The sequence below is a fragment of the Balaenoptera physalus genome (genome assembly GCF_965194825.1).
Source record: "Balaenoptera physalus genome assembly, chromosome: 15".
Lineage (NCBI taxonomy): Eukaryota > Metazoa > Chordata > Mammalia > Artiodactyla > Balaenopteridae > Balaenoptera > Balaenoptera physalus.
Window position 1 is genome coordinate 22,560,439 of NC_138894.1, and position 17,749 is coordinate 22,578,187.

Here is a 17,749-nt window from a genome sequence, read left to right on the forward strand (position 1 = left end):
CTCAGAAGAGTTTGACATGATTGCAACAACATTCGAGTCTGGATTGATCACTGTCTTTTTTGCAAAGTAGTCTATTATCTTGGATTTCAGGATTCTGTACTATCTTTGCTCTCTGGTCACATTTCAAGGCATGCCTTCCCTCTCTGATTCATTTCTATCCCATTTTCAACCTTAATTCAGATTTTCTTCCAAAACTAAACCTCTTCTCTTCTCTATCTATTGGTAAGTACTCAAAGAAAGCTCTGATTCTGAAAGCTTCATTTATCAACTCCAAAATCTTTCAAATTTCTGTTTCCCCAAAGTTCCATTTCCATAGCATTAACCATCTGCTAGGCAGTTCCACTCATCCATCAATGTTTAAAATCAAATTGGTCCTCCCTTCCCACCCCTGTCACCCCTGAAGATGTCCCAATTAAGTTGTCTAAGGCCAAAAACATAGAATAAATATTGAGCTTTGTCTCTTCCCTTCAACAAGTGGCAAATCTTTCATTCTATTTTGCAATGTCTATAACATTTAGTTTCTTATTTCTATTCCCATGGCCATCACCCCAATCCCAGACACTCAAAGTATTTTTTGGTTTTTTTTTGTTGTTTTCTTTGCAATATTACAATAATACCTAAGCAATCTGAGTCCAGTCTTCCTCTGATTTAGTCAACTTTTCATTAAGTTGCCAAATGAATCTCTCTATAACATCACTTAAATGGGTAAAAATCAAACTTCTAACTTCCTTCCTTCCTGTCTCTCTTTCATCATGTTGTCTACATGTCACCTAGTTCCTGAACTTCCTAATCTGGTCCCTTTCCATCATCTTACATGTAGTTCTAACTATGCCTGAATATGAAAATTCTCATCAAATCAGGACTTCTATATCTATCCCCCAATTTTCAATGGCATTCTTATATCTTTGCCTTTTAAAATCAGATTGCTTAAATCTGAAATGTTTACCCCACTAGCCCTCACAAATTTTTAATCAATCCTCAGGTTAAACATCACTTCCTTCTTGCTAATTCCAACTACATGGCTTTCTTTTACAACAACATTAAATATTTCACTGTTCTACAGATTTAGTTCTACTATATACTTATAGTTATACTATATATTCAACACATATTCCCTGAATGCCTACAGAATGTCAGGCATGGTAAAACATCATTTGGCATAGAATTATATCTATCCATAACATCTTAATATAGAATATCAGGCTGTCCCTGCTATATAAGTCTCCCCTATCTAACTCTATGTAAGCTACATGCTCATAAATCTCATAAAATGACTGATTGCTATCAGCTCACTAAAGTGAACCAGTAGCTAACATAGATTGATGAGTCATCCAAGTGGAGCTGATGAGCAAGAAGCAAATTAGTCTATTTCTTTTCAAATTGGCTGCACAAAGGAATCACCTGGGGAGCTTTAAAAACCTCAATGCCTGGGTTGCACCCCAGAGTGCCTGACTTAAATGATAAGGCTTGAGACCTAGATGTCAAGAATTTCCAAGCTCCCCAGGTGATTCTAACATTTGCTAAAATTTGAGAACCCCCAGGTTAGCCCATAGTTTAGAAACTAGAGTCTTCAATCCAGGGAGAGCTTGGTGGTAAACAAATGTTTTGGCATTCTTTGTCCCAAAGCTGGCCAGAGCTTCAATATGAAGACCTGATTGAAATAACTCCCTCTGCAATCCCCAGTAGCAGCTTTTCTATGTACAGTTCACAGGCTGCACAACTATCCAATCATAGTTTGCTGGGACCACTTACAACTACCACTAATTCTAAGCCACACTGAGCTATTCATCAATCCTCCTCAGGAGACTGCTAGACACTGATTCAGCTCTCCAGGATCCTGGGTCTAAGATTGATCATTAATAGGAAGGAAAGCTATTTTCTTAAGGAGTACAGATTGATTTCATAAATTATAATGAATAAATTTACTCTGACATTTATATAAAATTTAATTTCTCAAAAATCCTTGTGACTTCATTATGTAAAACAACCCAATGAAGCAAACACAACAATTATTGTCTGTTTCTGAAAAATGGAGACACTGAGGCTGAAAGTGGTTAAGTGATTTAGCTTAAATCATATAGTCAATGACCAAAGTAACACTGGAAGTCAGATATATTAATCAAACATCCAATGCTCTGCTAACTTCACATGTAAACCTCTTTGAATATCACCTGCCATGTACTAGAGCATCATGCCAGGTCCTTTAAGAGCAGAAAGAAATACACACACATCATTGGTCCTATCCTAATGAAGTTTAAACTTAAATTAGGAAGACAATATACATATATGTAGTACTTTACTTATGATAAAACAGACACACACACACACCCTTGACCAACCATCTTTACCCAAGTCTAAAATATACCATCTTTATCCAAATCAAAAATATCAGTGTTCTAAGCTTTGAATATGATTTCTCTTCTTTATATATATTTAGGTAATTTATTTTTGTTACTTGTTTTTAGTAGAAATGCTGTCATAAGCCTGCTCAAATATCTTTTTTTGCAGTTTATAACTTAGAGTACAGTAAAATCTTCTACTGAAATATTCTAGGGTAAAGATATTGTCATCACTCATACTGAGCACTTTAAAAAACCTGACATGCAGCCTAGGATTAAAGATATATTTTTTTAAATGATAAAGAAATTCAAACAACACTAAGTTTAACCCTATGAGATACAATAATGACAGTTAAATAGATAATTTCATATATAACCTTGCCAGATTACAGTAATTATAATCATGAATGTTGTGAAACTTCAAAAGAACAATAAATGGTTCTGTATTAAAAATCTGAAAATGGAGATGTACAATACTTAAGCTTCAGGCATTTACTCAGGCTGAAAATTTTTTTTTAATACGCAATCCTGGGACTTCCCTGGTGGCACAGTGGTTAAGAATCCACCTGCCAATGCAGGGAACATGGGTTTGAGCCCTGGGCCAGGAAGATCCCACACGCTGTAGAGCAGCTAAGCCCCTGTGCTCTAAAGCCCTCGGAGCCACAACTACTGAAGCCCGCACGACTAGAGCCCGTGCTCTGCAACAAGAGAAGCCACCGCAGTGAGAAGCCCATGCACTGCAACGAAGAGTAGCCCCTGCTCACCGCAACTAGAGAAAGCCTGCGCACAGCAACCAAGACCCAACGCAGCCAAAAATAAATAAATAAATTAATTAATGAATTAATTAAAATTTTAAAGTGGCAATACTTTTGGCCATTTGATTTAAAAAAGTAAAAACAGCTCAATAGTAAAAGATATCTAATAGATTTAATTCCAAAAGTATATATCATTTAATAAGTAAGCATGTGTGGATGCTAGAGCCACTTTAAAGGAGGAAACTGTTTCTAAATGTCAGTGTTTTCATAATTTCTGAATATCATCTTATGTATTAGAAAGTAGATTTCTATGATGGAAGGAAAGATACTATGTTTCAAAGTTTCAGTGACTAAATACACACCTGCCCTAGTCCTCACTTACTCTCCCAAGTTCCTTTCTCCCCATCTCTCTCTGAAAGTCAACTCAGTCTCTCACTTACAAATAAAATCTGGGTAATGGGCAAATAGAAAATTTGGGCAAAGCCAGACAGGCTATGGAGATTACACAACAAATAACCGAGTTGGGGCAGAAAGCAGAAAAGAGAGCCTGTGGGTACAGAACTTGAAGGAGGGTGTGAGGATCTTGTTCTCAGGGAGAAGAAGCACAGACATCTGAAGTGTATTTGAGACTGAGAGGTATTTGAAGATGAGAGAAACACAAAGAGAGTTTCAAAGACTTTTGCCAATAAAATTTGTTATTTTGCAAATATAACAACGTTTCCTTGAATTTGATCCTGTTCAGAAAAGGACATGTGGCAGTTAGGCTTTAAACAGGAAACACATAAGCATCATTTCTTATGCATAATTTTTCTGTAACAAGAAATGGGTAATAATGAAAATTTAAAATATCCTCTAGAATAACAACCATGATAAGCCGTCCTAAATTAACATCTTTATAATTTCTCACTCTAATATTCCTAGGACAGTCTGGCCAAGAACTATGTTGGTTATTATACTATGTCCACAAAACACCATTTCATACGAGCTTTGAGAAATCTAAAATATAATTTCTACAGAAGGTGTGAAAACTAACTTCTAAGGAAAAAATAAGGGAGAGCTAAGAGGTTGCTGAGGAAAGTAAATGGGAAAATGTAACTTGTCTGATAACAGATAAATCTTTTTGAGAAAATGGCCTAGAGACCAGTTAATAAAAACCCTCAGTACTAGGGAGAGCTTCACTATACTGATGGTGGTGATGGTTTCATGGTGCACACACCTGTTAAAACTTATCAAATTGTACATTTTAATGTGTGAAATTTATTATCTATCAGTCAACCAAAAAAAGGAAAAAAAAAAAAAACTAGCCAGGCTACAGATGCGTGAACACGTGTCCATCTGCAATTCAGAAGCAGTACCAGTTTTCAATAGCACTTGGAAACTTGGAAGCTATCATGTTGCTAAAACACATACACAAATATACTCCATCCACATTAGATGAAATATGTAAAATTTAACACTTCAAATTAAAATAACAATTTACATGAGTGTAATGTAAATAAAATTAACTTTTAGGGGGAAGAAGATGGCAGTATGAAGAAGGGTTGTTATTTCCAGGGGCCAAATATCCATCTGCGAATTCAAAAAGTGGTTGGTTTGCAAGAAGAAAGGGGATAGAACACTCATTTATCTATTCCTTCTTTCATTCAACAAATATTTACTGAAGTCTGATGAGTGCTAAGCATTGCAAATCAATGACCGCAAAAGAGACAGAGTGTGTTCTCTACCTTCATTAATTTCTAGTGTGGCAGAGAAGAAAGTTATCAATCAAGTCACCTCACAAAAATTAAATTATCCTGTGGAAAGTGACAAGGAAAAATCCATGAAAAAGTATGACGGGAGAGTCAGGGAAGGTTTCCCTGGGAAAGTGTTCTTTGAGCTGGGATATGCAGAATGAGTCATCCTTAACTGTGAGAGAGGAGACAGCATGTATAAAGGCCCTGGGACAGGTAAAACATGGTGCTTCTGAATAACTAAAACAGAAATTGGTGAATTTAAGAGATATTTAGGAGTTAAAATCTATGGGTCTTGTAATAGACTGTATTTGGAAGGAGACGGAAGTAGCAAGAATGATACCAAGATTTCTGCAATTGGATACGTATGTGTGGCATTCATTAAATAGAAAACGGAGGACACAGGCCAGGCTGGGGGTAGGTATCTGTTCTAATTTCATTTTAATTTTCAACTAAAGCTGTTGAACAAGACTACATAAAAATTAAAAACTTCTGTGTATCAAAGGACACAATCAACAGAGTGAAAAAGTAGCCTACAGAATGGGAGAAGACATTTGCAAAACAATATCTGATAAGGGGTCAATACCTAGAACTCTTAACTACAACAACAACAATAATTAACCTGAGTGAAGAATAGGCAAAAATAAATAACCTGAGTGAAGAACAGGCAAAAGGCTTAAAAAACATTTCTCCAAGGAAGATATAAATATGGCCAACAAGCATATGAAACGATGCTCAATATAACTAATCATTAGAGAAATGCAAATCAAAACCACAGTATCACCTCACACCATTATGATGACTACTGAAAAAAAAGTAGAAAGTAACAAGCATTGTCAAGGATGTGGAGAAACTGGAACCCTTGTGCACTGTTAGTGTAAGTGTAAAATGGTACAGCTGCTATGGAAAAACAGTTTGGAGGTTTCTCAAAGAATTAAAAATAGAACTACCATATGATCCAGCAATACCACCTCTGGGTGTAAATCCAAAAGAACTGAAAGCAGGGTAATGAAGAGATTATTTATATACCCATGTTCATAGCAGGATTATTCACAATAGCCAAAAGGTGAAAGGGACACAAATGTCCATCAATGGATGAATGGATAAAGAAAATACCATATAAATATATGATAGAATATTATCTAGCCCTAAAAAGGAAGGACATTTTGACACATACTACAACATGGATAAACCTGGAGGACATTATGCTAAGTGAAATAGGCCAGTCACAAAAAGACAAACGCTATATGATTCCACTTATATAAGGCATCTAGAGTAGTAAAACTCATAGAAAAAGAAAGTCAAATAATGGTTGCCAGGAGCTAGAGGGAAGGTGAAATTGGGGATTGTTTAACAGGTATAGAATTTCAGTTTTACAAGAGTTCTGCAAATGGGCTACTCAACCATGTGAATATACTTTACATGACCGAACTCTACACTTAAAATGATTAAGATGATATATTTTATGTTATATGTATTTCACCACAATTAAATTTTTTTAAATATGATGAATAAATATTGATAGTATTATAGCTATTTTGTTAGCTATATAATTGATCAATCGGTAGCTAGCTAACCAGAGAGAGAGATTTTTGAGGAAAGCTGTGAACTGAAAATACAAATTTGGAAATCATACAAAGAAACAATAATTTTATTACACTACATTCTTCTCTTCCCTTCATCCTTAAAATCTTGAATTTTCAATGACTCTATAAATGTACAGTCTTCTCATCCTATCCTCCCTAAAGCCTGAATTTGACACAAGAGTCTGGTTTCATCTCCAGGAGAAAACAAGTTGAAGATTTTCAAGCAACAGCAGACATGGAGTGTTTCCAGCTATGCTATACTGCTACAACAAAAAAACCTCTACCTGTCTATACACCTAATTCCAGCAAAATTAAAAATGAGAAGTGTAGACAGGAAAAAAATAAGACTACTCTTTTGAGTAGTCTTATTTTTCTAGAGAAAAATCCACTGTTTACACATCAATATACATCCCTCTAGAATAATATTATTCTGCCTACCTTGTTTGCGTACATCCTCAACAGCAGCAACCAATTCTTCTTTGAGATCTTGACTCTCCTTAGCGATCTGTTCACCCTTTTCCAGAAAGTTCTGAGTGGCTTGCTCTACAGATGCAGCCAGTACATGGGCTTTCTTTGACCTCCCTTTCTTTTTACCAGATGGGCCTTTGTTGCTTGTGTTGACAAGGGTCGTCACCTTAAATACAAAAGAACAACTGTAAAATTACTCTGCATAACTGTCTAGAAATAGCATATTATCATCTCATAATTTTAAAATATCCTTTAGTTATTAAGTCATGAATACACATTACATAGCCTTATCTTAAGGAAAATGTGGAATTATATGGTTTAGCATATAAATTAACAGCAATTTATTTCCTGTAGAAGAAAAAAGCATGTGAATAAGGAAGAAAAGCAGACTTGCCAGTAGCTCAAAGTTTCCAATCCACTGGAGGGGGTGCTTTCAAGGGTTGACAAATTTAGTGCTGGTTGGAATACCCAGCTTCAGGGAGGAAATAAAATAAAATAAAATGTAGAATTGCCTTTGAGCTTTAATTTTTTTTTTTAATTTTATTTATTTATTTTATTTTATTTATGGCTGTGTTGGGTCTTCGTTTCTGTGTGAGGGCTTTCTCCAGTTGCGGCAAGTGGGGACCACTCTTCATCGCGGTGCGCGGGCCTCTCACTATCGTGGTCTCTCCCGTTGCGGAGCACAGGCTCCAGACGCGCAGGCTCAGCAATTGTGGCTCACGGGCTTAGTCGCTCCGCGGCATGTGGGATCTTCCCAGACCAGGGCTCGAACCCGTGCCCCCTGCATTGGCAGGCAGATTCTCAACCACTGCGCCACCAGGGAAGCCCTGCCTTTGATCTTTGAATCAGAAGAACCAATAACTGAGCCCAAAAGTCAGAGGTGCATGAGTAGTTAATAAATGGTGGACCATCAATATGCATTATTTATGTGTCACTTACCAAGGACTTTTGAAGAGCCTTGCTATTTCTGATTTCATCTTATAAAAACAAAATGGTAAATTTGATCCAAAGAGACCGAATGATTCAGTGTCGACATTTGGTTAACCTGCTAAAATTTCCAGAATTGAAATTAGATTTGCATTATCACTCCTTTTCTAAGTATCATAATTTGGATACAATATCTCACCTGCCAAACTTCTTTTAGCACTCTTGTCTAGAGCTATTTAATCTGCTAACAAAGCTTTTAATACTTTTAAACAGCTTATCTCCTGTAGACTTCTGAACCTTTATTTTCTGCCAGTGAGAAGTCTGGGAGGGAAATGAATGCAACTGTTCCATATTCTATTCAGCTAGTCATCTACACCTCTGCATTTTTTTTTATCAGCTTCATAAGAATGTGGGTGCTGTGGTTTATTTGCACTGACGTGTGTCCTGGTTAGCAAACTAAAGCCTTTATTGGAGGTTATCAAGAAAGCTCGTCCACAGAAAAGTTCTAAATGCTATAGTCTCTACAATTTACTCCAAATCTGAGAGCAAGCAGTTATTAGGCAAAGTCACAATTGATGTCCAGTCAGTTTACAGGGCAAGAGATAACATCAGAAGAAAAGTATTGAATAAATGTGAACCAAGATGATGAATATAGCAGAACCATTACTTCAGAAGTGGTTAATACAGCGTTGGGAGCTGTCATATTCAGCTTTCTTTTGATTGTTAATAATTAGACACACTCAGTTAAAGAAGGACTCTCTAAGGACATTTAAGTATAAACACTAGACAAAAAAAAGAAAGATAAAGTCATTAAGAATAAGACTGTCAGAAAACGCTAGTTAGCTGTAAAATACTTATGCAGTCAGTAACACCTTGCAGTCTTTTCAGTTCCACCCACAGAGGCAACCATCAGAAGAAAGACAGCCTGTCTCCAAAGTTACTTTTTGGAGGTACAAGAATGTTCTCCTTAACAACGGTTTACTCTAGCACATTAACACAGCTCTCTTCCAGGAACCCCAACTCTCCAAAGAGCCGCTACCTGGAAACGAGCTCTTATGCTCCCTAAGCAAACACAGCAAACATCTCAAAAATCTTTTATTCGTATTTATTTTTAGTTTTTAATCAAATGTATTTGCCATATAACATTGTATAAGGTTAAGGTGTACAACATGTTAATTTGATACATGTATATAGTGTGTTGATACATGTATATAGTGTGTTGATACATGTATATGTTGTAATATGATTGCCATTGTAGTGATACTTGGCACCTCTATCTCTTTACATAATTACAGTACAATGTGGTTGTCTATATTCATTACACTGTGCATAATTTCTCTATTTAGGCTAGGCTCTTTATCGGAGGAAAATATTCCTATTCTCACTGATATCTGATTTGTTCTCATTTTATATATAATTTTGAGAAGTTTTGTGATCTAACTTTTCAGTCTTCTCAAATTAGAAAAAATGGATGGAGTTGGGAGCCATTAATGTTAGGCGTATTGGCAGTTTTGGGGAGTGGAAGCTGACAGTGGATCTATTAATACCAAAAGAGCTAAATGACTATATTCTGGTTCATCTTCTGCAAAGGCAAACAGATTTCAATTTTTGTGTTATCTCATGGTGCATTGCTGTATAAAGCACAGTTTAGGTAATGCTCATAATAACAAGTCAGTATGAAGTGTCAGTATGTGGGAAAAAATAAACATAGAACATTACCAGGAAGTTCCTTAGAAAAATGTGATTACTTTCAAATGAAGCAAATCAATTCAGTCCTCTTTTAGTAAGCGCTCTCATTTATTCACATGTGGAAGAATGTAAAGGGATACAAGATAGCAGAATAGAAGGAAAATTATGAGGCTCCATAAATGCTCATGTCTTAATCAGTCTAGAATAAAGAAATAATTGTTAACTCTCCCTATTGCTATTCAGTGCTTTGTTGAAGGACAAAGTCAACAAATTAGATAAGAAAAAAGAAAGAAGAGATATAAACATTAGAAAGTAGACACATTAAATTGTCATTACTTATAGAGAATATGAATGTATCGAGAAACTACAAAAGAATTAAAAGACAAACTATTAGAACTATTAGTGGTTAAATACTAGATAAGCAATAACAACCTAATAGAACAGCATTACCAATGAAAAATCTAGTTTAAAATATCCTATTCACAATAGCCATAAATTGATATTCTCAGAGATAACCATAACACAAAATATAGAATGTTGTATGAAGAAAATTATAATTGTAATGAAGAACATGAAAGATGATTTAAATAACAGAGAGACACAACAATGAGCTCTGGAGACTACAGATCTCTGTGTCTAAGTCTGATATCCAGGCTGGGACTAGGTCTTGGGTAGATGGGGCTTACAGACTTTTGAAGGTCTAGTGCAGCTTGGTGGCAACCTTTTAAGAGATGGTTATTCTGTAGAAATTCCTGGTTGAATGGTACACCTTCTCTTACCCCAACCAGGCACTCTCTCTAATCCCCACATCAACTTTCACCCTCTCTAATCCCCACATCAACTTTCACCCTCTCTAATCCCCACATCAACTTTCACCCTCTCTAATCCCCACATCAACTTTCACCCAAGGCAAGAGCCACTCAAGATCCACACAATCCCGTTACCTCTCTAACAATTTGTGAGCACATCTTTTGTGCAGAAGAAAAAAAATAGAAAGCATAAAGTTCCAGCAACAGAGACTAGGAGTAATAGCATGAACATTGACGTGTAAAAATGGGCATGATGTTTTCTAGGTAGTAAGGAGACCATTCTCAATTGAGAGGGCGGCTGTATATGAATGATATAGGAAACAAGATTAGATAGATGCGGTGGAGTAAAACTTTTAAAGGCTCTGAAAGCCAAGCTAAGGAGTTTAGCTTTTATTAGCCACTGCCAACATTTTTTTTTTAAATGAGAAGCATATGTGTTAAAGTGTCCGTGTTCTCTTTCCATTCATTTCTCAGCCCACTGAAATTCTGCTTTTATCCTCACACCTCCTGTAGCAGAGTCTTCTTAAACTGATCTCTCACTAAAGTAATTAATATGTTGCCAAAATCAAATTACTTTTATCTTATCTTACTACTTTATCACATTTAGTGCTATTGACTCACCTCTTCTTTCTCCTGGATATATCTCCCAGGCTAATTCTTTTAGCAATAATCTTTTCCTTCCCCAAACTCCTGTAGCTTTTAGGAGGGTCATCAAGCTTACTTGTCTCTGTACCCACCTTTATCTTCCTCCCTCCTACACGAGGAAAGACTTGCTGCTACCACCATCCTTTTTTTGAATTTATTTTATTAAAGTATAGTTGATTTACAATGTTGTGTTAATTTCTGCTGTACAGCAAAGAAATTCAGTTATTCATATGCATACATTCTTTTTCATATTCTTTTCCATTATGGTTTATCACAGGATATTGAATCTAGTTCCCTGTGCTAAACAGTAGGACCCTGCTGTTTATCCATTCTCTATATATACTAGTTTGCATCTACTAAGCCCAAACTCCCAATCCTTCCTTTCCCCACTCCCTTGGCAAGCACAAGTCTGTTCTCTTTATCTGTGAATCTGTTTCTGTTTGGTAGATTAGTTCATTTGTGTCGTATTTTAGATTCCACTTACAAATGATATCATATGGTATTTGTCTTTCTCTTTCTGACTTATTTCACTTAATATGATAATCTTTAGGTCTATCCATGTTGCTGCAAATGGCATTATTTCATTCTTTTTTAATAGCTGAGTAATAGTCCACTGTACATGCATACCACATCTTCTTTATCGATTCATCTGTCAATGGACATTTAGGTTGCTTCCATGTCTTCGCTACTGTAAATAGTGCTGTTATGAACATGGGGGTCCATGCATCTTTTTGAATTATCGTTTTGTACTACCACCCTTTTAAACTGATCTTCTGATCACATCATTCAGATTCATTGGCTATGCCAACTTCTCTCTAAACCCTCAACATGGCCCCTCTTTGTAGGCAACTCAACCTTAGCTTAGCAGGATACTTGATTTTCTCTAGTCCTATCTCAAATATTTCCTCAATGTCTCTGCCTTTCATCAAAGAAGAGAAGAAATCCTGCAGTTCATAGATGAGAGTATAAGTGGTCAATGGTTCTAGAACCTTGACATAATGATGGTCCCAATGGACCCTGGTCAATAAAAAAACCTCAGCAATAGCCAGAGGATGGGAAATATAGTTTTCAGATATGTTGACTGTGTGATTTGAGTATGAAACTATGAGACCCAGGCTGGTATAGACTACTCATCATCTAATGTCCTAAGAGTAGACCCTCCATTCTTACACAATGGCAAGTAATGCAGTAGCCAACACCATTTCATTCCTTTCTTTTTTTTGCAATGTGTTTTATTGTAAGACAACTTATCTGACCATGTCTCTTCTACTTGATCAGTCCTCTGTTTCCAGGATGTACAAACTCAATAGACATGGAAGACTTCTTCCAAAACAATAAGCAATAGTGAGGGCACCAAGGCATTTTGTCTTGGCGACTCTGTCACATCTGCCCATAACCAACAACAGTGTAGTTTGTCTAAGCCTTATCCGTAGGGCATTCGATTGAAAGTGAGCTCTGGAGATATCATTGTCACCCAGGGCTGGTTAGAAATATAGACTCTCAGGCGCCACTCCAGACCTACTAAAAGAGAATCTGTATTTTAACAAGATCCCAAAGCAATTCATATGCACATTAAAATCTGAGAAGCACTGAATTCTAGGACGATGATTTTCAGACTTTATCATACCTTAGAATCACCTAGATGCTTGTTAGACAGCAAATTCTTAGATCTTATAGTGCTTCTGCTCCTGTAGGTCTCAGCTAGTGTATTTCACATGCATCACATGAAATTAGGATATGTATGGTTTATAGACTTTACTTTCAGAAACAGCAGTCTAGCTGAACCAAAAGAAAGTGAGAGAGATAAAGCAATGACTTCTAGAGGTAAATCCTTCCTCTTATTTTAGGTGCCATGACATATCAGGAGTCCACAAAAACAACTTGTTGATGAATTGATTGAAAGGCAATTTCCTCTGTTAGGCAATCACAAGGAACTTGGAAAAGTAAGAGTAAACAGATGTGAATGCTATGAATCAAGCCATTATTTGAGCTCTCCAGAAAACCAAAAAAAGAGAACCAAGAGCTGAAAATAAAAAATGATAACTTAGGCACCATTTTGCTAGATTCATGCACTCTGTAGATGTGAGTAGTAAGTCTTTATGAATTCTACTGTTGCACTGCTCTAAAGTATTTCCTTTGTCATAATTGCTCAGCAAACATAACAGAGAGCTTTGATTACTGTTATAGCTTAAAAAAAGCAAGAGCATTGTGAGGTGCATATTTGAAAACAAAATTTTCAAAAACAAGTTATTTATTCCAAGAGCAACTGAAGATAAATGAAAAAAATCCTTAAAGAGGAAAACTCTTTAAGGGAGTTAAAATGCTCAAATGGTAGTATATTTGATAACATGAAGCCTCTAGGAGAAATCTTGTCAGGTTTTGAGCAGTGCCAAGTCAGGAAAACAACTGCCAAGTAATTAGTCAAAATGAGGTCTTCCTTGTATCACTCCTTGATTACCTAATCTATTCATTTTGCAATTATACAATACGCACAAATATGGCTTGTACTTTTCCTTATAAAATATATGAAATGATATATGCTCACCTTGTGGTACAGTCCATTATAAGTTATATCCTAGCACAGAATCTCCAGGACATATAAGGTGTATGTATATTGTGCATTTTGGAGAGAAAAGGAGACCAGCACAGTGACAGTAGTGCTCGAGCAAAAGGAGGTGATAATACAGACTTATGGTAGTCTCACTAATAACTAAAGTAAGACTTCCACGTCATAGAAACTATTGCAATGGAATTTCGTATTGAACTGATCTTTTCTTCCCAAACACAACTCCACATCACGTTTTAGACAAAAAGAAGTAAATTACAAGAACCGCAGTTACTGATGCTTCCACAACTTCAAAAGTCAGAATTAGAAATGATGATCTTTTATAACAAGGCACTAATAATTTAAAGAGGGATAAAATAAAGAATAATTCTGGTCTCTTTGTCTTTGAAAAAATTCTTCCCAGTTATTTGATATTGACAGTGTAGATTAGTATGTATGTTCATTGATACAGAGTCCTGGAAGCATGTATTCTTAAACTTTGAAGGTAAGGTTTTATTATATCTAAAGCAGACCTGAACTTCTACTAGTTAAGTAATGCTAGAAAGAAAGCCTATAAATAATGTTTCCCATTTAAGTGATTATTCTTTGTAGACTCACCTGCAATTTTTAAATAGGGCCACAAGGCAAGCCTTCCCACTCAGTTACTCTGGTATACTTTTTCCAAATATTTCGTCTTGAACAGTATACAGATGGTCTCTGAATTGTCATGGTTTGACTTACTGATTTTTCGGCTTTACAATGGTGAGAAAGTGATATGCATTCAGTAGAAAACATACTTCGAATTTTGATTTTTGATCTTTTCCTGGGCTAGCAATATGTGCTACGATACTCTCTCTTGATGCTAGGCAGGGGCAACCTCAGTTCCCAGTAAACCCACCATCCCCTGATCCCGAGGGGAAACAACCACACACTAATAACCATTCTGTACTCACACAACTATTCTGTTTTTCACTTTCAGTACAGTATTCAATAAATTACATTAGGTATTCAACACTCTATTTAAAATAGGTTTCAGTTATCCATATACATATATCTATTATTTTTCAAATTCTTTTCCCACTTAGCTTATTACAGAATATTGAGCTGAGTTCCCTGTGCTGTACAGTAGGTATATGTATAACTGAATCACTATGCTGTACACCTGAAACTAAAACATTGTAAATCAACTATAGTCCAATATAAAATAATTTTTTTAATTTAAAAAATAAATTAAAATAAGCTTTGTGTTAGATGATTTTGCCCAACTGTAAGCTATGGTCTAAGCACATTTAAGGTAAGCTATACTAAGCTATGATGTTCAGTAGGTTAGGTGGATTAATGAGTTTGCCACACAATATTTTCAACTTACGATGGTTTTATCAGGACTTAACCTCATTGTAAGTCAAGGAAGATCTGTTAACACCAAAAAGTAGATTTCCAAAATTAACCCTAAAACAGACATTCTGTGATTGGGTTTGAGGAATTTCTATGGCCAGCCAGTTATGACTATATTAAATTTCTATGAATAGCCAGTTATAACTATATCAAATTTTTTTCTAAGCTAAACTTTCTGTGGTTACAATTTACAGAGTGGAACAGTTGGGCCCTGGATGATCCATTCATCTTTAGATTAGAAGTGGTTCAAACTTATTTCCTAGCAAGAATCTCACTAGTCTCTATAAGCCAAGATGAAATAAGGTGGCCTTCTTGGGACTTCCCTGGTGGTGCAGTGGTTAAGAATGCCCGTGCTAATGCAGGGGACATGGGTTCAAGCCCTGGTCCTGGAAGATCCCACATGCAGCAGAGCAACTAAGCCCATGAGCCACAACTACTGAGCTTGCGCTCTAGAACCCGTGAGCCACAACTACTGAGCCTGAGTGCCACAACTACTGAAGCCCTCACACCTAGACCCCGTGCTCCACAACAAAAGAAGCCACCACAATGAGAAGCCTGCATGCTGCAACGAAGAGTAGATCTCACTCGCTGCAACTAGAGAAAGCCCGTGTGCAGCAATGAAGACCCAACACAGCCAAAAATAAATATATAAGTTTATTAAAAAAAAGGTAGCTTTCTCCTTAAGCACTTGTTCTTCAGAAGAAACTCAATTTTCCTTATAGGATGTTAAACTAACATTTTCCACTCTCTATTAAGCCTGCTGTTTCATATTTAAGTAGCAGCATTAGGAGCTCAATTTCTTGTAACCTCCAGGGAGTGTGGTCTAGATTTACTGTCATCCAAAAGCTTGTCTGAGAGAAACAACATTTAGTTTTGCTTGAAGGAAGTGCAGTCCACCTCTCTCTCCACCTATTATAATATCTCAACTTAAAACACATAAGCAAAGAGAGAAATGATATTATCCTGGACACTGGTGCAAATGTTTCTACTGCCTTAGTGCAATATCACTTACTTCAATGGAGGATACTACCACAAAGGGTTTTAGAAAGCTCACTGTGTATACTCTAAAGTTATAGATAAGATAATCATTCTTCACATAATACCGAGAAATTTTTGAACGATTTTAGTACCAAGAATATTGGAACCTCTCCTTAGAAACGGGTTTGATTTTATTTCATGGACATTAAATTGTGTAATAAATAAATTATTCCTTTTTGCACTGACTTCAATAAAAAAAGCTTATCCCAAGTCTGTGGTCCCTATTATAAAGCATATGATTTAATGTTTATTATTACTGTGTTAGTCTCCATCTTTGCTCCTTATCTATACTTATAGTCATCTTTCTTTTTTTTTTTAACATCTTTATTGGAGTATAATTGCTTTACAATGGTGTGTTAGTTTCTGCTTTATAACAAAGTGAATCAGTTATACATATACATATGTTCCCATATCTCCTCCCTCTTGCATCTCCCTCCCTCCCACCCTCCCTATCCCACCCCTCTAGGTGGTCACAAAGCACAGAGCTGATCTCCCTGTGCTATGAGGTTAAATCACTTTCCTTTAAGGTATGTTAACCTTTCAGTATTTTATATATCCTTTAAAGTCTCCATAAATCTTTTATGGAAGGCAGTAAAATATATTCTGTCAATTGATATACCTTTTTTCCGCACTTTTATATATGCAAAATGAGGATGAATCCCACAATCTGTGTCATCTAAAATATACATCTGATAAAATTTCATTTTTTTCTTACAGGTACTTAAATATATATATCTTACAATTGATGACATGTTAGATTTGATAAAACATGGTAAACCAAACAAGCACAAGAAACAAACCTATTTAAAGGTTCTAGTAACAACCTAGATTTTCCTACAATCTGTGTAACTTTCAATGTCTACACTTACAACAATGAAAAATTACACTCAAAATTAAGACACTAAAGCAATATCAGAATTCACTGAAGGAGCAACTGTTTAGAATCAGGAATTTTAAGTGAGTGAGAAGGTGTTTCTGTTTTTAAAAATCCTAAATGTTGGGACTTCCCTGATGGTCCAGTGGTAAAGAATCTGCCCTCCAATGCAGGCGACGCAGATTTGATCCCTGGTGAGGGAACTAAGATCCCACATGCTGCAGGGCAATTAAGCCCACACACCACAACTACTGAGCTCGCGGGCCTCAACTAGAGAGCCTTTATTCCACAAACTACAGAGCCCACGAGTCCTAGAGCCTGCGCGCCACAACTAGAGAAGAGAAAACTCGCACGTCACAACTAAAGAAAAGCCCACGTGCAGCAGTGAAGAGCCCACGTGCCACAATGAATCCCGCATGCCTCAACAAAGATTCCGCATGCCACAACTAAGACCCGACGCAGCCAAAAATAAGTAACTAACTAACTAAATAAATAAATATTCCAAAAAGAATCCTAAATGTTCTAACCATCAGCGCCCATCTGAGAAAATCCCATGCTGTACTTAATGTCCCCCCAAATTGAAGAATGACTAAACTACGTTCATGATTCACTATTTTGGATTTAACTAAGATTAAAATAAAAGGAAACAAAATAAAACTAGACTGTTACAAGAAACATATACATAAATCTGAAACCATGATAAATAAAAACTATTTTCCAATCAACACTATGTTAGCTAAAGGATTCAGTTGACCAAAACTTCTATTCCCCCCAAATTCGCCAAGTCTTTTTACTATTACAATCATTGATTGACAACGCCACTTGCTTTGACATTTTCCTTCTTTAAAGTTAGTGGATTCCAACACAGAGTGTACACACTCTATGGGAAGTAATGGATAATCCGTGGGACGCAGGAAAAGTACCATTGGCTTTTGTGTAAAAAAGGAAA

The 17,749-nt window shown here is 36.2% G+C and overlaps 1 protein-coding gene across 3 annotated transcripts in view; it reads right to left on the minus strand.

Moving 5' to 3' along the window:
• CTNNA2 (catenin alpha 2) overlaps positions 1 to 17,749 on the minus strand; it is a 1,185,886-nt gene that overhangs the window by 923,164 nt on the left and 244,973 nt on the right. For all 3 annotated transcript variants that reach the window (XM_082425912.1, XM_082425913.1, XM_082425911.1), the window contains exon 3: positions 6,849 to 7,044. In XM_082425912.1, coding sequence (XP_082282038.1) covers positions 6,849 to 7,044 — 196 coding nt within the window. The remainder of the gene's footprint in view (positions 1 to 6,848; positions 7,045 to 17,749) is intronic.